This window comes from Odontesthes bonariensis, chromosome 9 (genome assembly GCF_027942865.1).
Source record: "Odontesthes bonariensis isolate fOdoBon6 chromosome 9, fOdoBon6.hap1, whole genome shotgun sequence".
Taxonomy (NCBI): Eukaryota; Metazoa; Chordata; class Actinopteri; order Atheriniformes; family Atherinopsidae; genus Odontesthes; species Odontesthes bonariensis.
In genome coordinates, this window is record NC_134514.1 from 12,126,180 (window position 1) to 12,149,373 (window position 23,194).

General features: G+C 41.7%; 2 protein-coding genes across 2 annotated transcripts; both read left to right on the top strand.

The window, feature by feature from the left end:
• The first annotated feature begins 1,171 nt into the window (after positions 1-1,171).
• Positions 1,172-16,688, top strand: c2cd3 (C2 domain containing 3 centriole elongation regulator). The gene is made up of 33 exons (XM_075473137.1): positions 1,172-1,382; positions 2,152-2,421; positions 2,499-2,656; positions 3,064-3,242; positions 3,328-3,485; positions 3,587-3,719; positions 3,808-3,957; positions 4,032-4,179; positions 4,265-4,365; positions 4,616-4,822; positions 4,921-5,036; positions 5,152-5,270; positions 5,622-5,753; positions 5,845-6,297; positions 6,601-6,752; positions 7,137-7,380; positions 7,873-8,056; positions 8,146-8,329; positions 9,245-9,417; positions 9,497-9,632; positions 9,871-10,139; positions 10,907-10,981; positions 11,069-11,683; positions 11,783-12,130; positions 12,229-12,367; positions 12,449-12,513; positions 12,595-12,800; positions 12,883-13,013; positions 13,103-13,249; positions 13,328-13,518; positions 14,276-15,029; positions 15,274-15,382; positions 16,445-16,688. Exons 1-33 carry the CDS (start codon positions 1,331-1,333, stop codon positions 16,586-16,588), a joined length of 6,642 nt encoding a protein of 2,213 aa, XP_075329252.1. The 5' UTR covers positions 1,172-1,330; the 3' UTR covers positions 16,589-16,688.
• A 554-nt stretch (positions 16,689-17,242) lies between these two features.
• LOC142388168 (dicarboxylate carrier UCP2-like) lies at positions 17,243-21,821 on the top strand. The gene is made up of 6 exons (XM_075473138.1): positions 17,243-17,636; positions 18,677-18,884; positions 19,942-20,145; positions 21,103-21,204; positions 21,284-21,464; positions 21,536-21,821. Exons 1-6 carry the CDS (start codon positions 17,511-17,513, stop codon positions 21,657-21,659), a joined length of 945 nt encoding a protein of 314 aa, XP_075329253.1. The 5' UTR covers positions 17,243-17,510; the 3' UTR covers positions 21,660-21,821.
• Positions 21,822-23,194: the final 1,373 nt, after the last annotated feature.

Here is a 23,194-nt window from a genome sequence, read left to right on the forward strand (position 1 = left end):
TTTATTGATTATGTGTTACGTACATTTACATTAATTGATGTCCCCCCGTATAGTGTCATATTGTACCACCACCTGGCTAACTTTATCTGATCAATGTAATTACCACCTACTTCATATTGTTTGAATTTACATCGAAACGCTTACAATGAGCTCATAAAATGCAGTGTATTATAATGATTTGCCAGTAGCTCCAGTCCTCTCTGAGCTGGGATCTTAATATACAATAGCTGTCAGCTTGGAGCCCTTTCTCATATTTCACATGTGTGTTAGTTGTTTTTGGTTCAAACATACATCAAAACTATTTCTATGGTTGAATTGGAATACCTATTTAACCCCCAATAAGTTAAACTGTTCCAGTATTTCACAAAGTCCAATTAAAGAAAACCAATTCTGCAACAGAGATTTGTTTTTTTCTTCTCTCCTTTCTAATGAATCATCTCAGTGTCCCAAAACTATATATTGTGGGTATTTGGACATAAACCTGTGAGACTAAATGTAATCTTAAATGTTGTATGTTAAATAAATGTATTGTCACATATTGTATATTAAGTTTTAAAATCTGCTCCAGCTTCCTAATTTATATCAATTAACACCTAGCTTAAACTAATGCAGTCTAACAAACCTGTCCTGTGTTAAATACTTCTCTATGATGGTTTTTAATATTCACTTTAGGTTTTATTTTTGAGGCTGTAGTTTGTAGTAATGTTGAATAGCGTGACAAATCGATACGTTGCTATTTCGCCCACCTTATTTGAGTCAAGAAAGGAATGAATGAATGAATATTATGAATAAATAGTCACTTTAATGTGATGCAGGTCTATGTCATCCAGCTATATTAGGTACAGTAGAGTGTACCTTATATTTTGATACCTGGGTGTATGTAGGACAAATTAGTGCTTTACTTTTGGAAAGCACATGAACCTATTTGACTTTTTATGTTGTAAGTTATTCTGCTGATCTAATTTAGAGATGTTGAAACTGTTTTAAAGCAAGCACATTTCTTTTAATGTAGAAAAAAACTAATTGCGTGTAAACTTGACTCTTAACACTCTTAACTTGCCTCTATAACAAACTCCATTACCCAGAATGCCTAAGCACAACACAGCGGCAGCGGAAGCAGGACAGAAGTTCCCATCGTACCTTGTTGCTCGGAGACAGTTTTCCGCGCTGCCGCTTGTTTGTGTGTGTGGGCGTGTGTATGTGCTGTCCATTTAGCTCTATTAAACGGATTGTTAGATCGTAGGAGAGTGATGATAAACATGTCTGCTAACCGTCCAGACTGCGCTTTAGCCAGGCTGTCATTTACAGTCTGCATTGATTGAGCTGAGGGATGAAGAGCAGAAAACAGAGGTCTGTCAAAGCTGGAAGCAACAAAAAGAAAGGTAAGCTTAGCTTTGCTAGCTGCTAATGTTATGCTAATGGTGAGAAGCCGTTAATGCTAACTGTCAGTTTCACATTACTTTCTTCTAACGTTAGATTAGCTGCTCAGTATGCTCTTGCATATTGACTTAGACTACTGGTCATGTTGTTTTTTTGCTGCTAGAATTATCCCACGACTAGCATTTATTTATTTATTTTAACTTTTAATTCCACAATTCTACGCATATTGTAGTAGTTTGGTGTGTTACCGAAGGATGCTAAAGATACAAGTGCAGTAAAATATTGATGTTAATATTATTTGGGAAATGATAATCATACTTTTGTTTAATTCAGTTGTTTAGTAAACATGTAGTTTTCCTGTATTTATTATTTGGGGCAGTGTGGTGCATTAATGAACGTTGTGTACGTCTTTGGCTGTAAATAAAATTGCATGTAGACTTTGCTGATAATCTCTGGACAAGAGTATCAATGAGAATATTTTTCATTACCAACTCATCTCTGTATAAAGTGCCTGAAAAGGACACAGAATCATACTGTTTATTTTCAGATCAATGAATATTGTTTTATACATGTAAAAGAAGGAATTTAGTCGTCCTTTTTTTTTTTTTACTTTTTGAAATAATTATTCTGCATCAGGGTGATATAAGATCATTTCATAAAAGAGAGCAGAATATAGTTATTTACCAATCAATCAACCATCAGGATGCTAAAAAGCACACTTTTATGCTTTTGCAAATAAAGGAAGTATTTAATCCAGCATAACTCTTTCAGTTGCCAGTGATGTATCCCCCTCTACTAGCCTCCCTCCTCTGGTTGAGGGCCAGCTGAGATGCTTCCTGTGTGTGACGATAAGCCGGGTGTTATGGACAATTCCCAAGCCTCCGTCTCAAACATTCATCAGACTGCGCTGGTGGGGCGAGTCGTCCAACGGGACGCACTTCTTTCCAAGAGATGGATCAAAGATGTCACAGAAAACCATCAAGACCACTGCCCGCTTCCCCATCCGCTGCGGCCCAAAGCAGTTCACTTCTTATCTCACAGGTAACTAAGAACACCCTGATATGTCTGGGTTTGCTTTGCGGAAATATTTTAATCTCAAACTCGTTGTTGCTTAACAGATATGGGCTCTTTGGTGCTGGAAGTTCTGACAAAACCAGATCATTTACCAGTTGCTCGGGCTCAGGTTGCTGGCATCTCCCATCTGTCTCTGTCACAGCCAATCAGTGGCTTTTACACACTTGTGTCCCCGACATCTGAAAAGCTGGGAGAGGTGCAGGTGAGTGGAAATTTGCAATCAATTTTAACTTTTGTAATAATTTTTTTTAACAAAAAGGTTGCTTATTGATTAATTTTAGCGTTTTTGTGTGATGTACTTGTAGTTAGATCGTACCAATAATGCCCAGAGGATCAACAGCCAGCTACAGATCCACATCATATATTATCTGATACATCCCTTGGTATTAATTGAAATTGCAGTGCCATTGTAAAACAGACCATTCAAACTCAACCATTGTTCGGTTGCTCTCAATCAGATTGTTGTTGTCCCCCCTGAAACTTTTTGAGTTTATTTTAGAATTGTTTATCTGGAGTACCACATGACAATATAGTTTTAACTTTTACCTATTTTATGTAATTGTTCACTGAGAACTGTCCACATCCTAACTTTGTCTTTGAACCCTACAGGTTTCCCTTAGTTTGGAGCCTCTGACAGAAGCTTACGACAGCAGCAGCTCAGTTCCTGCTGCAGACATCAGCACTGATGGGCTGCAAGTCCCCACACTGACTGTGACCTCGCAGCACAGACCCCTCTCAGCTGGCAGTGGGAAAGAATCGGCAGGGAGCAGCGGTGGAAACACACCAAGGTTTGAGGAAGCTATTATCAGTTACTCATAGCATGTCCTCTGGTCTATAATGATCTAAAATTTTAACTTTCTGCTATCATTTCAGAGGGAAAGACCACTTGTATTTCCAAAATGCCCAGAAATACGAACAAGAGACACTGGAAAATCAGATCACAATGACAAACAAATCGCAAAACATTCAAACTGTTGCTAATCCTACTCAGGAGTCTTTCCATGGACAAATAACCAATGATGTCATCTCAGGTAGGCCACAGCATTACTGTACGACAAATATCCATATACACAAATATGCATTTTTTTTTTATAGTTTCTGATAATACATCCAACATTTTCCCTCATCTCAGTAATTCTAGAGCGTGGAAACAAGCTTAGGGATGCAATGGTGGTATCATCATTGAAAAGTGATATGAAGTCTGCTCCAGCTCTCAAAGATACTCCTCTGCCTCTCCCAAACAACAACATTGAACCACCTGCCAAGTGAGTGTTTCCTAGAAAAAAAAGTTATTTTCTTAATCAAACTATAATGTCAAAATCCACAGTCTAAATGTCCTCCCGGTGTCTGCAGGTTTCCTCCTGTCTCCGGTACATTTCTTCAAGATATCCTTTATGCTGATTCAGCTCTGCAGCACTCTGATGATTTTTCTTTAGTCTCGGACTGTGGATTTGACTGTGCTGGCGACATGGAGAAGAGAGCTGTGGATCTGCTTCTTGGCAGGTGCGTGTATGCATCCAAAGGTTTAAAGAATTCAAGTTTGTTTTTTTTTCTCAAGACTTTGTTTTCTTTTTCAGCTCAATCACATCTTCACTGCCTTTCTTGGATATACAAGGCCTCTCCCCTGAATCCCTCTCTGGCCACAGCAGTGTGTGCGGAGATAGCGAGCTCAATGATCCACTGTACGATCAGAGCTTACTGGAAAATTTGTTCTACAAAACTCCTGTAAGCTGCCAACTTTCTAATTAGATAAATGGAATTTTACTTTACTTTTCTAGCAGAGGATTCATAAAAAAAATGTTCCTTTTAGATCTCAGATACCCTACCAGATGAGGAGGAAAAGGAAGGTCCAAGAGCGATGTCGTCGAGTGAAAAACAGCTGGCACGGTCTGGACCTAAAATTAGTGAAGCGTAAGAGCCTCCACGTTACTTTCAAGCAACAGTAACATGTGCTCCTTTCTGAAGCTCAGGTTGGGGATGTGTGAAACTGCTCCAGTTGGTTCTGATATACAAAGAATGAACAAAGCATACAATGAAATACTGGATAACACGCAAGGTTCTGGGATAGAAAAGATACTGTGCAAAACTAGCTAAAATACAGCCATGTATTGCTGCTTATGCCGTTAAAAACATTTCTCAACCACATTTTCACTGTCTTCAGTCCAATTTCAGATCATCAGCAGTGTGAAGATGGTGGTGGTAGTATTTATCCTCCCCTCAGTGAGGAGCAGCTGGCTGTGCTGAGTTCGAGCCGGTTGGCCAGGGTGACCATCAGCTCCCTGACCGTACCAGCAGGCAGAGCAACGACCACACCGGGAAAGACCTCTAACACAGGGAAACCTCCTCGACCGTTAACCAGCAAGAAGTGGTGGGTAAAACATCTATAATGTTGTTAGTTCTATCTGAAAATAACATCATAATTATCATATGTAACTATTGCATGTAGTGACTTCTCTCTTTTGTTAGCACCTATTTTGTTGAGTACGTGTTTCCGTTGACGTCCGCTTCCAGTCAGCATGGTCGCAACAAGACTGGAGATGGAGAGGTGACCCGAGCTGTTTCCAGTAAAATCACAGGAGGAGGTAGCACCTGTTGGAATCTGTTTTTAAAAGTCAAACCCTGTTTAGACAGTGTTTGGTACAGATTTTGGAGAACCTGACACTCTTCTGTGTTTTTATGTTTTGTTTTTTTTTTTAGCTGTGAAGTTCCATCAGCTCTCTGTGTTTCCTGTCCAGTTCAGTAGAGCATCAGTTAAAAAGTGGTGGGAAACTGATCTGATATTCAAGATCTACTTACGAAAGAGTGACCAGAAGAAAGTAAGTATCTGGGTTAAATGTTCCTAATATGCAAATAAATATCCTGAACTTAGAAGTTGTAGAATAATTTGTAAACTAAAGAATAAAGAAACTGTATTAGTTTTGCACTCTGCAGATCAGAGGCATACTGCAGCTGTGACCTTCTACGGTACTTGTGTCATTCACATTTTGAGTCTATTTTTGACATTTGCATATTTAGCTGAACAAAAAAAGAAGGCTAGTTTTAGTCCAACTGTGAAATGAAGACTCATTGAATTAAAGAAAACGTTAATTCCTTTCCATTTAATCTTTCCAAGTTCAGGTTCAATAAAACGGAGGTGGTGTAATTGACATTGACCTGTCTACTTGCAGCCTGTCGCCATCGGAAAGGCAGTTCACCCACTGCGCTGTCTGCTTCAGAGCAACCAGCTGAGTCAGTCTGTTGTCTTGCCTGTGCAGAACTTGGAGGGGAACAGTGAAAAACAGGAGATTGGACCTCTCAAGGTAATTTACTGTTTGTTTTTAATCCGGGAGGGAATGATTACAAGTGACTCGGGTGAATGTCACTGAAGCAATGTTTCCATTTTTTTTGCAGGTGTCACTGGAACTTGAAACACACAGCAAGGGTTTGTTCTCTGAAAAACGTAAAAAGCTGGCTTGGGAAGATGCGCCGCCCTCAAAATTTCCACCCAGTCCAGAGAGAGAAACTATCTCCAGATCTCAACATGAGAACCCAGTCAGGGAAGAACCATCAGGGCACACTTTAGGGGGTTCCAGAATGCATGTTTGGACTCCTCAGAAACCCTCAAAAGAACCCTCTTCTCATCCGTGGACAAGAACATCTCCTCCTAAATCGTGGCAGCAGGTGGAGGAGGACCCCGAGGTACTGCTGCATGCCTTACTCATGGTGCCAGATGGGAAGAACTTCAGCTGTGGGCCCCTACAGGCTCCCAATGTGTACTTGAACTGCAAGCTGTTTTGGTGCGATGAGATGGCGCGATCTGTTGTCAGCTGGGGCCAGGCGAACCCAGCATTCAACTTTGTTCAGGTTAGTTCAGAGTTTTATATCCAAAGCTGGCCTGTCGTCTCACTCTTATTAAGTTTTTTTTTTTTTGTTTATTTCTTTTTCTGATTTCTTTTGAACTATTCTTCTTACCAAAGTCTTATGTTACAAGACTTGTGTGCTGTTTTATCCGGGGTTCAGAGATCTTGCTGCCATCGTGGCCAGAAATTCCTTAAAGAGGAGGCTACTAAGCTTACCTAAACATACCTCGTTTAATGAAGGCTGAAACAAACGTGGGATCGGACTTCAAATTAGATTTTTTTTTTTCTTCCCTTTTTTGTGTCCTAGGTGACACCTGTGGCCTTAACAACTAAACTTCTGGAGCGAATGAAGAATAATGTGATGGTGATTGAAGTGTGGCAGAAATTAGGAAGCTCTGGGCAGGATCGACTGCTTGGCCTTGTTAAATTACCTCTGCATCAGTTCTACATGTCGTATAGGTAAGTCATGGGAACAGCTATCTTTTTTATTTATTTAGCCTTGGGTAACTGAGGGGAAAGTAATTTGACAGACTGTGAAGAGTCTAATAATTCCAAGTCTTATTGTTGATCATGTGTTAGATAGTATACTACAGAATATATTTTTTTTGCTTCCCTTTTTATGAATCTATGTAAAATGACCTAGTAAAATTCTAATAAGATTAAAACAGATGAGACGCATGTCGGGTATCAATACTTTTTATATTGTATTGTCCTCTGGGAGGCGCTGTGGTTCATCTACTCAGAAACCTACATGGCTTTAACTACTTGAATCCCCCAAAACCCCCCCAACATACAGTATGTAAATGTGAACTGTTTATATTGATATTTGACTGTTCCCTCCAGGGATCCCAAGATCACCCAGCTCCTTCTCCAGGCGCAGTACCCTGTTTTAGGGGTGGACTGCTATATGCCCGTCATTGATGTGTTCTCAGGCAGCTGTAAAGGAAACCTCCGGGTTGTTTTGGCTATCGGCCGATCTGAACAAATAATGTCCCTCCAGCGAACGAGAGATGAAGAGTTCGACTCTTTGTCTCATCACGTGAGACCGGTTCATCTGCTTGACCATCTGCCACATTCTCATACAAAGGTCAGTGTTAAACGCTCGTGTCATTTTGTTTTTCTTCTTGTCACATTGATTGTTGGTTTACTGTGTGATGCAGAAGAAATTTACTAGAAAATGTTTGCTGTTGTAGAATTGAGGTAATAATGAGGACAGAATTAAATCTGAATAACTTAAATATACCACTAAAGAGTTAAAGAGCTAACTAGCAAGCTTTATTTAGATACTTGAGGAGGGTTTTAAACCTGGTTTTGAATGACTCATTATTGTGGATAATAAATATTACTGTAAGTGTTAACCAGCTAAACCAATAACTTAATATCATCTGAAAAGGCTCAGAGCCTCACTTTCCTTTTATGATGCTCGTATTGCAAAACACTACATATGTGAAAATACTGTATGCAAAGCAGAGAATGTCACACCTGGCGTGTGTTTGTTTTCCTCCTCAAGGACCGAGCATGAACAAGAGTACACGTTGTGCCTCCTCCCATCCTTTCACCTTTGTTTGCTTCTTTCCAGGTGAAAACAGCACAAGTGGAAATTATGAGAGAGCATGTGTTTGTGATGAGAGTGGAGAAGGTTAGTGGACTGACGCCTCTGCAGTCCACAGTGTGGGGTGAGGCTGACTGCTACGTTCAGTACACTTTCCCCTGTCAAGAGGGTGATGCCGGTGCAAAGGTGGAGCAAAGCCTCATAGAGAGCAGTAAGGCCATTAAAGCAAAGGAAATCTGCAATCCAGGAAGTTTGTGTTTCCCCTAAGCCACGTGGTAACTTGTATTTAATGTCTAACAGGCGTGGACCTGAAGCCGTTTCGCACCACCACCACCCTGTGTGTCCCTGATCCAGTGTTTGGTCACACTGAGACTCATGTTCTTCTGGCCCCTGAAGGAGTTCCTGTCCAGAGGCTGTTGCTCAGCTCTCTGTCGATTCAAGGTCTGAGCGGTGGAGGAGGAGTCCACTTCGAAGTGTGGTGCAGGTTTGTAGTTGATACTTTCAGGTCCATCTAATTAGAATTCAAACTTCACATGACGTGTTGTATTTCACAGTTAAAATGCAGATCATAAACTGAAAATACCACCTCAGATAGATTGCTCTGACCTGGGTGTCACGTTGAAGCTTCAGTTGTATTTTGAGCTTCATGAGGTACAAGGACACCATGAAAAGGTGCTTATTTTCCCGATGCACCTTAGTTATTTTGTTTCCTCAATAACTGAAACAACCTCAGTGACTGGATATTATTTTTGTTGATGTTTTTAATATGGTCTCCTGTTCAAAATTATTGTAAACATTATGACTTTAATCTGGAATGTATGGACGGATGTGCTTGATAGTACAAAATGCATCTATCGTGTTGCTGCTCGTGCAGCACTTCAGGACCAAAGTTAAGTGTCAGCATAGATAGATGGGTCAACTGAGTTACAGCTATGGTTACAGCTCCACTTTTCCATTTAATAGAACCACCGTCAATGTCTTAGTATTCATGCACGGAATGGGAATCGCTTTATTAACTGAAGTATGTCAGGATGCTGCAATGATATGAACTGTAAGAAAATCCATTTCAGGACGCTGTGGGACATCATCGTAGCTTTTAAGTTACTGGAATGGGGATTTTTGTTAGGTGACTCTGCGTTGTAAGATCTGGATTTCCAGCCACAATTTCTGTTGGGTTTAGATGTCTGGCAAAAGCATGAAAATATGTGAATGAAAGCAGATTTGTGAAAGATGCCAGAAAAAACTAAACTTAACTGCATGCAGCGTTATTCGATCTCCTACTTCATTATCTGGGTGTTTTAGTCTGGCTTCATATAAAACTGAGTTCCTTAAAATATGTAGCTTAGCACATGCTAGTTTCATTAAAAAATGGAAATATTGATATGATTTATCTCTGCAGATATTATTATCCAAATGTCAGAGATCAACTTGTGGCCAGAGGAACGCTTCCGCTGTCCAAACTCTGCGCCATGGTGACCATGCAGAAACAACATGTGAACGAGGCTCAAATATTCTCCCTACCCCTGATTCCCAGGACAGATGGTCCCACAGGATTTCAGGCGCAGCCTTCAGGTAAACACACACACAAAAACAATATAAAGGACACATTTTGAGAATCTGAGCGTTGTGTCTGATCTGTTTTGTTGCTCAGGACTGCTGCATGTGAGCATTAAATACAAGCACAGGCCCGTAAGACCTGAAGGACAGAGCGGGAGAGGAGCTGCTTCTCGGGTCGTGACGCTCGTGGTTCAAGTACACAGGGCGTCTGGTCTGAAGGCAGCAGCAAGGTATATAGTTATGCTGACCAGGTTTTTTTTCCTTTTTTTCATGTCAACAGAATTTATCAAGCCAGAGGATCAAAGTGGAGTCTGTGCATATAAACTGTTATTATCAACACCAATATTTGGTCCAATGTGAAGTGTCTAAAGAGTGGAAATATTTTCTCTTTTCTTCTTTATCGTGTGTGTATATTTGTGGATGGAACTCCAGCCTTTTTAGTTGCCCGTTGTGCTTCCTCATTTTCAGGGTAATATCAGAACAAGATGAGAAGTTCAGCTGCTTTGTCGGACTGGGGCTGAATCCTTTCGTCACGGTCCAGCTTTCCTTCTTGCCTGAGAGTGAGAGGAGGTGTACCCGCACTGCAGCCAGGACCTTCTGCCCAGAGTTTGACCACCACATGGAGGCGTCCTGTGACCTGCTGCTTCACATGAGCAGTGGAGAAACCTGCAGCCTGGCCGAGCAGCTGGAACAGGCGTCTGCTGTCTTTACTGTCTGGAACAGAGACAATCATAAAGGTCTGAGAGAGTCTCTTGTGCTTTACTAAACACTACAGTCACAGTTAATCTGCTTGATGAGTTCCTCTTTGATTGGAATACTAGTTTTTGTTTTTTCGAGCGTACACTGCTCCTTTTCCTGCATTTACAGAGTTTCTCACACAGCGTTATATTTGGGCTGGCTGTCCAGGTATTTTTGCATGCCCAAGATTGTTTTGACCAAATGTTGACCGGCACACAGTAAACTCTTTCAAAAATGGCGGTGTTGTTGTTGTGAGAGGAAGGAGCTAAACCAGAAAAGTGATTCCGGAAATGATGTTGTTAGCCGACCAATCACAACCCTTGTGGTCTCCGTGAGTCTCCGTGAGTCTCCGTCTGTCTCCGTCTCCTCGACGGATAGAGAGGAATTTTGGCCGACGCACGCAAGCAACAGAGAACGTCTCTGGGAGAGTTTCCGGCGCCGGAGAAGGCTCTCCGTGGCTTTTCCCGGACGGCTTTACACACACTGATTTATATGGAGCTGAGACCTTTTTTGTCAGTGCAAAAATGCCTTAAATCCAGTTGTTTCAGTTTATTCAATGAGAGAATTTTTTTTTTATTTTCTATCTGTCCTCTGTGATTATTTCTTTTCAATTGATAAATAACTATTTACATAAATCATTAGTGTACAGTATATGTAGAAACGGAAATGAACAGAAATCTGTCAAGTAGCTAAAGCACAGAGTTTTACATTTTTTAAGTTTATTGTGGCCGTACTATTTATTTTGCTCTGTTTGTTGTGACTGCAGATGTTTCCAGACCTAAAGAGGTGATGTTGGGCACAGTGAAAATACCTTTGGCTGATCTCATCCATAAAAGAACTGGTATGTTGTACTTTTACTGACTTTTAATCAGCCAAACTTGGGTCAAACTTTACTGAAGTCATTGTGTGTCTTTGTCTAAACATTTAGGCATTTCTGGCTGGTTTGGGTTGTTTTTAACTCGTGAAAGAGGTCCTTCTCTGTACCAGCACATCTTGGTCGGGGGCCTTGAGATTTCCGTCAGCTTTGCTCACCACTCGGACAGGGAAAGGGTCATTAAAGCTGCTCAGGGTTTAGGCTGGGCAATGACTCACAGTGACACCGCTCTGCAGGAAGAGGAAGAATCCTGTGAAGACAGCATGAGAAAACTTTCTGTCACTTTATCAATGCCAAAAGCGTGGATACCTGTCCACTGTTTGCTCCTTCCTGGTCTTACTGAGCTCCAGCGCTCCACCTACTGCTACTTCAGGTACAAGTTCTACGACCAGGATGCCTTCTGCTCTCGACTGAAGCACCCCAGTGTCATGGAGGGTGGTGAGGAAGGCCAGGCCACAGTGAGTTTTGAAGGAAGTAGAACTGTGGAGATGAGGAGCTCTCAGCCTTTAAGGTGGTATCTGCGAGAGGAGAAGCTGGAGGTGCAAGTGTGGGTCACTTTCATGAAAAACAAAACCACAAGGCCGAGTGACTCAGACCGACTGGTGGGCTCAGCGTTCGTCGACCTGTCGTCTCTTGTAAAAAAAACCAAGCAAAAGCTGAGTCTTAGTGGTATGTAATTATTGATAATGATGTGATCAATCAATCAATTACTGCTACACTAAAATCCTGTCCGCGCTGCAGTTTGTAATGAGCTTTGTGGTGTTACAGGAGTGTACCCGCTGTTCATGCGCTCAGCGACAGATCTACAAGGTGCAGCTCTCCGGGTGCACATCACTCTGACAGCAGGTTCTGTTCCCACGGGGGCGTCGGCCGCACCTCACACCCAGGTGGACTCCGACAGTCAGGATGAGGAGCTCTTCTTAGATGAGGTGGAAGCGGCAGATCGAGCTCCCTACCCCGGCACCCCCAGAAAATCAGACACACAAAGCAGACCCAAGAAAAAATCCTCCAGAGCTACTCCAGACATCACATGTGTGCAGCACGCAGAGACGAGCTCAGAAGACTCCTTCGCTGTGACGGTGGCAGTGGACCAGGCCATGCACCTGAATCTGAAAGGTTTGCACGTGACTTGAAACCTTTTTTTTTTTTTTCTTTGTTTGCTTTTTACATGCATCATATTGAAATGATATTTGTGTGTGTGTTTTTCCTGACAGGCTGTCCTCTAGCAGAGCGCAGTGAGGAGTCTCCGAGCTGCCATGTTTCATACGTCACTGCTGACTCTGCTGAACCTGTGTCCACAGCTGTTGTAGCCAACACCGACTGTCCACTGTGGGACCACCAGCACGAGTGCAGGTCCGCTTACATCACAGACCTCCACTCAAACCGCTGTAACTTTTCCAATATCAGGCTGATGTGTTTGTTTCACACTTCCAGGCTTTCTAAGGATCTTCTTGTTGATCCACAACAATCTCTTGTGTTCAAAGTGTGGCACAAAGGAGGTACGGGAAGTTTTTTCTTGGTTTTTTCTGCCTCAATATGTTTGATGCATGTATTCACTTCTGTGTTCTTTGCTTCCACAGAATTTGAGAGAGTGATTGGATTCGCCTCTGTAGACCTGTCCCCTTTACTCTGTGGCTTCCCGTCAGTGTGTGGTTGGTACAACATCACAGACTTCAGTGGTCAGTGTCACGGCCAGATTAAAGTGTCCGTCACTCCTCTGAGGGGAGTCCAAGATCTGCGCGGGCAGAGAAGAACTGCCACGGAAGAAGCTGCCAAAAACTCATCGGTGAGAGTGCGGCAGTTTTATCCTCCGCAGACTTGACGCTTGTTTAAAATCTGAAACAAACCAGAATGTGTTTGGTTACCAGGCTTTGTTCCAGACCATTCCTCTTGGCTACCAAACCACAGCCATGTACAGCAGCTTTCCCTCCCACATCAGCAGATACCCGGAGCAGAAGATCTCCTCACCCAACCACGCCGACAGGCTGTTCTCTGAAAGGTTGTTATTCTCACACTTTAACTCAGCCTCTCATGTTGAAATATTTTGTCTGCCTCTGTATTAATCTGTTATTGTAACAACTGGCGTAGGTCCACTGACAGTGATCGTCATTTTGAGCACATGGACAAAGTACGCCATTACCATCAGAGTCTGCAAGAACACACATCTCACTCTGTTTGTAACGGCTCATCTAATGACATCAACCCCTCCAGCTCCATCTTATTCTCATCACTCAGGTATCCAAATGGAATGTTTTGTTTTTGTAGAAACTGAAATCTGATGTCGGCTTTGAGTGTGACTCTTTGGTTTCACAGGAGAAAACTAAGCGAGCTCGATAACATTCAGAGATACTTCAGTAGGAAGCTCTCTACTCCTACTTTTCCATCTATGACCGAACGGGGATGTCACACCCAGCACGAGGAACACAAGAACTCAGAAACTGACTCAAGTCAGCTGCTTCTCAAGTCAAACCAGTTAGTTGGAGAAGTCAACAACATCATCAGTGGTGAGTTTCTTCCTCAGCCTTGAATTTATGGCCTTAGACATCACCATTTTCTGTTTTGGGAGACGCAATTTTTTGAGTTACCGCAAACATACAAACACTCTGCAAGCTGCTATTACTGAATTTAAAATTTGAAAGCCCATTTTCTACCAACAAACGAATATCTGAATAGTATAGGATTTGGGTCCAGCTGTAATATAGTTAGTTTTTTTGTCATGGTGTTTGGAGCAGGCAGCACGCCCCACCACTGTGTGGCTAAACAGATACTATGAAAACTGAAATGATTAACTTTTTTTATTTAGTTTTGGCTAAAAATATAACGTTAATTATGTTCCTCGCTGGGCAGAATGAGATGCACACTGTGCCTTGTAGATATTGTTATTATAGGCTGCTCTTTCTTCTTCTGTATACCTTCTTCTGCATTTTGGGATTCAAAGCCTGGGCTGGGAGCTATGGCGCTTGTGCAGAGCGCCTACACCAGTTAGTGTATAAATACTGGAGTAGTTAAAGTCCCAACTGCATTGTCTTGTTGTGTTTGTCCAACTTTCATAGATTCCATCTATTCTGATTTCAGTTGGAGTCACATGTGTATAAGGAGTCTGATTTTTAGTTTGCCGAACATAATAGTTTGACAGTTTTTCTTCTAACATCATGTAAGCTCACTTCCCAACCAATTTTACTGCTTTAGAAAAATCTCAAAATATTGCGAATTCATTTTCAAACATACTCTTAATAATTAATAACTTGTGTTATCGCTCAGGTCTACGAGAACACCACTTAGAAACGATTCCCTCCAACACACAGAGCAGCGCAACAACCTCGCCTGTAGAACACAACAGCCCTCTGATCGTCCCTGAGAGCGTCTCCAGCCCACACCGAGAGATCAATGATGCCCTGGACGTTGCTTCTCCTCTGCCATCACTGCCCACAGAAAGGTCTGACGAACACACAGACTCGGAGCCTGAGGAAGAAAAACACGGACAAAGCAGCAACCTCTCTGAGGAGGAGCGCGAGGAGGAGGTCGGTTTCAGGCAGGACGAGGAAGTGGATGATGATGATGATGGAGAGAAAGATGAGGATTACGAGGAGGTTGTGGTGACACCCAGGCCTCTAAATGAGGTGACCTCTTTAACCGACAAAACCAGTCCTTGGACCAGTGTCCTGTCAGAGCCGGATCTGGTTTCTCTGGAGAGCATGGAAGCTTTGCAGGAGTCGGATCTGAGTGAGGATGAGGAGAACAAAAGTCAGGTGCTTGACCTGGAAACCTGCGACTCAGACCGGAAACACCGGGGAAGTGATCAGTGCCGCGGCTGTGATGGATCAGCAGGAGACGCCTCAGACTCAGACTCAGACGATGAAAGGACGCTACTGGCTGTCGATGAAACCGAAACAAAGGACCAAAACAGCCCCAGCGAGAGGTCAGGTGACCCAGCACCACCAGCAACCACACAGCCTCCCATCAGTACCCACAATGCTTCAGGCCATCTGGATGATGAAGGTGCACAGCTCCAGCCGTATCCTTGATCTGTATTTGTTGATTCATTTCTGTTTGGCATTTGTTTTTGCTGTTTCTGGTGTCCAGATATGAGATGAATAAATAAATAAAACTAGTGCAGCCCCTTTAGCATAAAAACCGCTCCGCTCATCACTTTGTTGGGGTTTAGTTATCTCAACTTGTGAATCTATGACTACCTGGTTTGTTGGATGCCACTTTGCTGTCCATCTTTGTTGTTTTATTTGTTAACGATCTGTGTTAAGCTCCGCCCCTTTGGAGGTCCCTAATTTCTTCCTCCCCCCTCATCAACTAGAAGCTTCACTGAGAGCCATTCGTTTAGCTCCTTACTTCTCCCAGACATGCAGCGACCCGGTGAGTATTTGGCATCGGCTCTACTTCTCACGTTCGCACTGATTTCTAAAAGTCACACAATCACTTAAACGCCCTGAAGCAGTAATGCTTCAAGCTTTAACTGAAACTTCATGTTCAATATGCGTTCACAAAGCTCATTCTGCGTTTATGAGAATTTTATTCTTAAAATGTTCCTCTGAAGCTTTACTGTTCTGTTAGTGTTCTTATGAAAAGAAGACTGAAAATGAGCAGTTTTTTAATTGTGTGAGAATAAAGTTACTGAGTTAAGACGTAACTTTATTAACTCAATAACTTTATTCCTTTAATCCTGAAACAGTAGCTGATTATTAGATGTACCCAAAAGGCTGTGAGAAAGAATCACAGAAATAAATAATGTGTTGTCAGACCATCTGAAATAAAACTGTAGACTGTTATGATGTGACTGAAATGTATAGACACGTAATATATTATCACATGTGTTTTTTTTAAGATAATCATCTGTCTTAGTAGTAATAATGATGTTGTAGCTCCTTCAAAAACGTGCTTAATGTGTAGCAAACAACAGAGGTGTGAGAATAAATAACTAACTTAAACAACTGCTAGACGTTAGATGTTAAATACAAACACATGCAATAAAACTGCTAAAGGAAAGATGCCGGTCTCAGAACATTACAGAACACAACGTTACTTGTGGTGTTTGTACAGCAGCATGAAAACAGGAACAGCAATGGAAACACGGCAGACTGCCATGACATCAATCACTGCAAAATACAGATGAAATGTCAACAACAGCGATAAACCCTCTGCCTCAGAGTATGCTGGGAAACCATAAAACAAGCCTATTACATCAGGTGTGAAAGAACCAGTCGGAGCTTGTCCCCCGATGCTGATCTGAGGATTGTAGCTCCTTGGCAGCAGTCCACCTATTAACTCGAGCGATGCCCAAAGAAAGGCTTGTTGTGTCCGAGGGGCGACTCATCATATACCTTAAACACACAGCAACCGTGACTTAAGCAAACTTGTTCTCAGCCACGCTGAGTTACTTCTGTTAAATACTCTTTATGATTTTTGTGGATTCTGCAGGGCCAGCAGAGCTCTTCAGATAAACGCCGCGTTCCACCTCGCCGAGGCCCTCCACAGCACCCCAACATCTCGCCCTCCTCCATGAGGAAAGAGACGGAGAGGATAGCAAAGATATTTGCCGCCAAATTTGACGAGTCTCATTAGCACTGTCTGCTGATCACACTCAGGGGTTTCAACCACACGACAATCATGTAAATTAAATGTAATGTTTTGTATTTTTCTAAATAAATCCATTTTGATTGTTTTCGACACTTGAGTCTGTGAATCAGAATCTAAGCATGTTTTGAACAGAAAAATACTCCACGTGAAACGTTAAACTGAGTGATCTTCCTGGGTGAATGGGTGGGTCACTGAAATGCACCATAAAGGGAGAAGAAAACAGCTTAACAAATAAAGATTAAGAATATTAGGGAATATCTATGTCCTTGTTGTTATTCATATCAGGAATTGTTGAAGTGGCGGAATTAATCTCTGTTCCTATAACTTTCTGCATCATGGGGCTTAAACGGATGTTTCTCCTGTTAGACCAGTTAAACTCTGGTAAACAAGCCTCTAGTGAAACGTTGGCTATTAATTTATTCGCGTGCGGTAACCCGTCCGATGACAGTGAAGTTGACTCTTGTCCCTTTCAAATGGGTGAATCGTGAGTGTTTTTAAAAGAAAATCCCCGAAGACCATCAGACTTCTGGTATTTCGAGTAGGAACATGCAGTCCTGTAGGCTATGTGCTGTTTGATTTTCCGGCAGGGCGGTGCGCCGGTGGAGCTTTTAACCAGTCAGCTGGTCCACCTGCAGTCAGGTGTTTCTGTGATAACATAACATCCTTGTTCTCTTTTAAATGCTTTGAGCATCGGTGGCGTAGTAGTTGGTTATCATTTAACGCGTAATGGCACAACGGGAACACTTGGCTTTGAAAAAACAAAATTTATTACCAGAAAGTTGACGGCTGCTGCTGTCATTTGTTGTCGGTATGATGTTTATAAAGGACATCAGATTTGCTTGGTTTACAGTGTAGGATGACAGCGATTTTCTTGGTGAGGTTCTCTTGATCCTGGGAGGTTCCGACCATGGCTGGAGGAACAACCTCTGATCTGGCGCCAACAGTTGCTGCCCAGATCTTTTCAGCTGGAACAGCTGGCTGTGTGGCGGATCTGGGCACCTTCCCGTTGGACACCGCCAAAGTGCGACTGCAGGTGAGAAACGGTCTTCCGAAAAACTTGGGACACAATGTAAACTATCAATTCCGTCTTCCGGTAGGCCGTTTAATGGAAAACACTACATAGATAATAAACCGGCCCTATTGCCATTTTGAAAATGATGGAAGCAACATCTTTCAAAGGAGTTAGGACTGGTTTACTGCCGCATCTGCAGCACCGGAAACTCAAGAGACTACCTGCAGTTTTTAAAGTGAAATGTTCAACTTTTTCATGCTTAGGATTCAGCTGCTCATCAGTTCTGAGCCTTTTATGTGTGTAGCACCCAGACTGTTTTACTACAAAGTCATGCTGTTGGGATTTATGTAACATTTGGCTTTGGCATTGACTTGCTCAAATAAATAAGGCCTCCCCTGGAAATGCATTGTGTGGGTGGCAGCATGTGTTGTATTACATACACATATTGGTCAGTAATAATTCAGAACTCAGACCCTGGGAAGATGGCAGTCTTTCAAAAACCCTTCATTGGTTTTCTTCCAGTTGCTAATTAATCTAGTTTGTTAGGTTGTTTTTTCATGGAGGATTTAAATCATTTGCAAATCCTCGCATTCTGTTTTAAGCTACATTTTCCACTGTGTACCCATGCTTTTGAGAAATACAGTGATAGCTTGTGGTCTAAATACTGCTGAAGCATTTTACTCATTTGTCCAAAAAAAAAAAAAAAACACATTTTAGTTTATTATTGAGCCTGAAATGGCTCACTCTTTGCAAAAAGTAAACCTATGTACACGATATGTGTAATTACTGAATGTGAATTCTTAGTAGGCTGCTAGTGTGTGTTGCATTAAAATAACTGAAAACAAAGCCGGAGTGTCTATTTGCACCCCTAGTACAAATAGCCTTGGCCAATAGCATACACTTCTAATTGCACCAGGGTACAATCAGCATACAGTGCTAATTGTACCAGGGGTGCAAATAGCCTTACCCAAACAAAGCTGGTGCACTCTGTTGCTCTCCACAGACTTATACATTCAGTTTCAATGGAGGGTTCTCAGTTTGCACATTATTTTATTCTTTAGATCCAAGGTGAATCCAAGTCCTCAGCAGAGGGTCATACGACGAAATACAGAGGTGTGTTTGGCACCATCATCACCATCGTGAAGAGTGAGGGGCCGAGGGGCCTGTACAGTGGGCTGGTCGCAGGACTACAGAGACAGATATGCTTCGCCTCAGTCCGCATCGGCCTGTACGACACCATGAAGCAGCTCTACGCCCGTGGATCAGAGAGTATGCCTGCATACCAGACCCTTCTTCTTCCATCACACCTCATATTCCAGTTTACAGCAGATCATAGCCCATGTACTCATGGTATCTTATCAATATCCGACCATTACTAAATATAATCATTGCATAGTCTTTAAATGCTCATGGTTTTTTATGTTCTTGAAAATGGGAAAAATGTGTTTGTGAAAAAACAAACATTTGAGAATCGGGAACCATCCAAAATGGATGTGTCCATCAAAGCATTTCATCTCTGCGCCTCAGTTTATTACTTTCTTCAAACGAAAGCAAAAACTAGATTAAATGAAGGATGTTCGGGTTGTGTGGCTTAGATTAAAACAAATGTACCTTTGGTATGTTTAAAAGAAAAGAGACACGCTGCTCAGCTTTTTCTAACCACAAATAAAACTCATATTCTTGAGTTTGTTGGAGGGACATTCAAACACTGCCCCCGAGTGTCAGAAAGTGATACATCAGAAACGTAACCAACTGCAGTCTGAGGCTGAACGCTTCCTCCAGGTCTAAATAAATCCACATCTTTGTTTAATCCAGCGAACAAACAAACAAGGCTTTACCAAAGTAACAATCCTTATCCTGTAATTACCAGATGTCCTCAGTACCTGGAAATCCTGGCACTCGTTGAAAATGCAAAGAGCTGCAGGACTTGAACTTGTTTTGCAGAAAACTCCTCGACGATGTAGAGCGCAGGGCAGATTCCTCTTTCTGAGAAGCCAAAATATCTCTCTGTGTTTTGCTGTAGGCCTTTTTCAGTCCACCTCTGAAACTATGAAAACATTAACTAGACTTTCCTGTCCACAGATCAGGTTTCCATCTTGATCCAGTACACGTGAGATACCTATAGATAACAGGTTAAAGTGCACACTTTCTGTAAAACCTTCCCTCTTGTTTGGAATGATACTTTAGACCCAAGAGAAATACAGGGTGTAATATATTGCCACATTTTATTGTCAGCATATTTCAAGCCTAACACCATAATTATTACGGAAAATGGACTCCCACTTCTTAAATGGCATTTGGTAACTTGTGGCTGCTTGTTCGTCAGATCCTGGACTCGGGACCCGACTGCTGGCAGGCTGCACCACAGGGGCGATGGCGGTGGCCTTTGCTCAACCCACTGATGTGGTGAAAGTCCGGTTCCAGGCTCAGATCCGGCTGCGTGAGAGCAGCTCCGTCAAGAGATACAACAGCACGATCGATGCCTACAGGACCATCGCCAGAGACGAGGGCTTTAAAGGGCTCTGGAAAGGTATTTTAAAATAGAGACATGTCAAATTTCAGTGTTCAGAAGGTCTTGTTGCACAGCCGGTTTTATCTTAATACAGCAGCTGATCATGATTTCCTTGACCAAACTATATTGTGTTCTATTATATTATTGTTTAGATTTGAAGATGTAGATGCACTGTTATTAGACAAGTTTTTTTTTTTTTTTACAGAGAGCAGCACAAAAGTGAGTCAAGTAAAAACAGTTCTGTACTTTACTGTGTGTGTTGTCACTGAAGTTCGACAATGAAATAACACAAAGCCTCCGGCCTCATTTCCCACCTTAAGCAAAACACCTGAGCATCTGTTGCATTGTGGGTAATGTAGGCACCATGGAAAGAAGGATGAGAGGTCATTAGAACTTTTAAAAAAGATCTATGGAAATTTGGAATTAGTTGAAAAACAGAGTAAAATATTTTTTTAAATTGTTCAAAGACACCATCTTTTGCTTTTATAATAGTTAATAAAGAGTTCCCAAATACAGTCATGTGAAAAAGAAAGTGCACCCGCCTTCAGTTCTAACCTTAGCAGGTCTTAGATTTAACTAAATCCATCCTCAAATGAACCACCGATTAGATATTACACTGTGTCTTTATTTATTTAACAAAACCTAAGCCGAAATGCAGAAGCAGTTTGTGAAAAACTACACTCCATAATTCAATTGTAACCCCCACCAAACATTTAGAAGTAATAAATTGAAGTAATTGTTCTCCTATAATCTGTTGTTTTAACTCTGGGAGGCCTTAGTTTTCATGTGAATCTGTGTCATCACACAGTTTAAAAGGAAGACTGACCGACCACCATCACGTCTTAAAGTTGTGAAGATAATTTCATGTCTTCAGTACAGTTCCTCAGTGTACTGTGATTTTTTTTATTTTGACAACTCTTATTGTTCTTCATGTTGATGTGGATTGTATGAATGTAGACAATGCCGTCTTTACAGGCTGTCTGCCAAACATAACTCGTAATGCCATCGTAAACTGCTCCGAGCTGGTGACATATGATATCATCAAAGAGCTCATCCTGAAACACAACCTGATGACAGGTAGGTGCGCCTCCCCTGGCAATCCCTCTGAGGTCTGTATGGATTTTAAAAACTAAGTCCCACACCGTGTTCTCCACAGACAACATGCCATGTCACTTCACCGCAGCGTTCACCGCAGGCTTCTGCACAACGATTGTGGCGTCTCCGGTGGATGTGGTAAAAACGCGCTACATGAACTCAGGGCCCGGGCAGTACAGCGGTGCCATGAACTGCGCCTTAACCATGCTGGTTAAAGAGGGGCCCTCTGCTTTCTATAAGGGGTAAATAGTGTACTTAACAATCCCGATCGGGATAAAAAATCTTCATCTGATCACCTGATTCTTTTTTATAGCTTCGTGCCTTCATTTCTTCGTCTGGGCTCGTGGAACATTGTGATGTTTGTGAGCTACGAGCAGATTAAGAGAGCTGTGATGAGACTTCAGCAGTCCTGGGAGTCTCCTCTCAGGCCTGTCTGACAGCTGGAGCTGTGGTATCGATCAGCAGCACAGTAAGAACAACTGCTGTTGCTCTGGTTCTGTTAATCCTCAGAGGTACAACTGCACATGTATCTCACCAAAGAGTCCAAAGTCAAACTGTACTGATGATTTGTGTATTTCATTAAAATATCTGATTAGATATTTCCTTTTTCTACGGACACTTTCTGACACTCATTGTTTACTGACACTTAAACAGAACGGAGGTAATGGTGTTAGTTTCCTACAAAGACAAGTAAAAATGTCCGCTGTTTGTGGGAATTTAGAGCTTCCTGTCAGTCCTCTCAGCGTTTAATCCGAGGTGAATATTTGTTGGAAGGAATGTGACTCCAGATCGTGAAATGAAGAGCTGGACAGAAATACACATGAATATATAACACTGGATTTACAGTTTGGGTTAGAAATATTTCTACGCATCTTTTGTTACTTAAGCTGTCTACCAAATAATATTCACGTTACAATCATGTAAGGAACATGAGCTTAAAATGCAGACCCAGATTTTGTTTGAGGGTATTTATATCACAATTCTTAAACTTGTAGAACCCTCTTTTTCAGTGGCGCAGACATAACAAGAAAAATGAATGTACCAGTAACTAGAAATAAGATTTTGACTTATGTAACTTGTATATGTTGTTTTGCTAAATAGCTAAAAAATAAAGGAAACATTTTGGTTCGGTTATAAACAAGAGCACAGACAGATTATAAATGTTAGATAAATTAAACTTCTTGATGAGATGTTCTACTTTACGATGTTTACGGTCGACTCCTGAGTAAAAATGCTGTGTCGCGCTGTATGAATGAATGAATTGGTCAGTACGTTTGCATGCACAGGTAAGTCGAGCCACAGTTATCAGGCCATTTGATGAGACTGATCTTTTTGTCCGAGTATAAAAATTCAGGAGGAGAATGGATTTATGAATGGAAGTATACCTCTGTTAGAATATATGGTGGTATACCCCCTTTCAGCTTTTCAGTATTGGGCTTTATAACAATGTAGGTGGCAGCAAATCAGTGCCATGTTGAGCCAGACATCTTTACAGCTCATTTTATATATACATTACAATTGCATTTTTTTTCAAGTATAAAGTCTTCTTCTTCTTCTGTTATTTGTGGGTCAAAGCTCTGGACGGCAACTGTGGAGCACACACTAAATGCTGAGGTCAGTTCTAGTGTCGCTGAACATATACGCGCGGGATTAATTAAACTCTCAACTACATCCACAAATTCTTTGGTGATTGTTGTAGTATTTAGTATTTACAATTTCAGTCGGACTAGCATGTTTACATGTATTGTACAAATCCGGTTGTAGTTAAAACAAATTTATTAAAAAAAATTCTAAAATCATGAAAACATGATGAGTATTTGGTCTTCAAATATAAAGAAATCATAAGTAAACGCATGTTTCAGCTGTTTTGGGCACAAGATAAGGTTTTCCAGATTTGGTTGTAAATTCAAATTTTCATTGTCAAAACGCCTTGATGTTTGTAAAGCTCTGTCATCAGTGTAACATAATATGT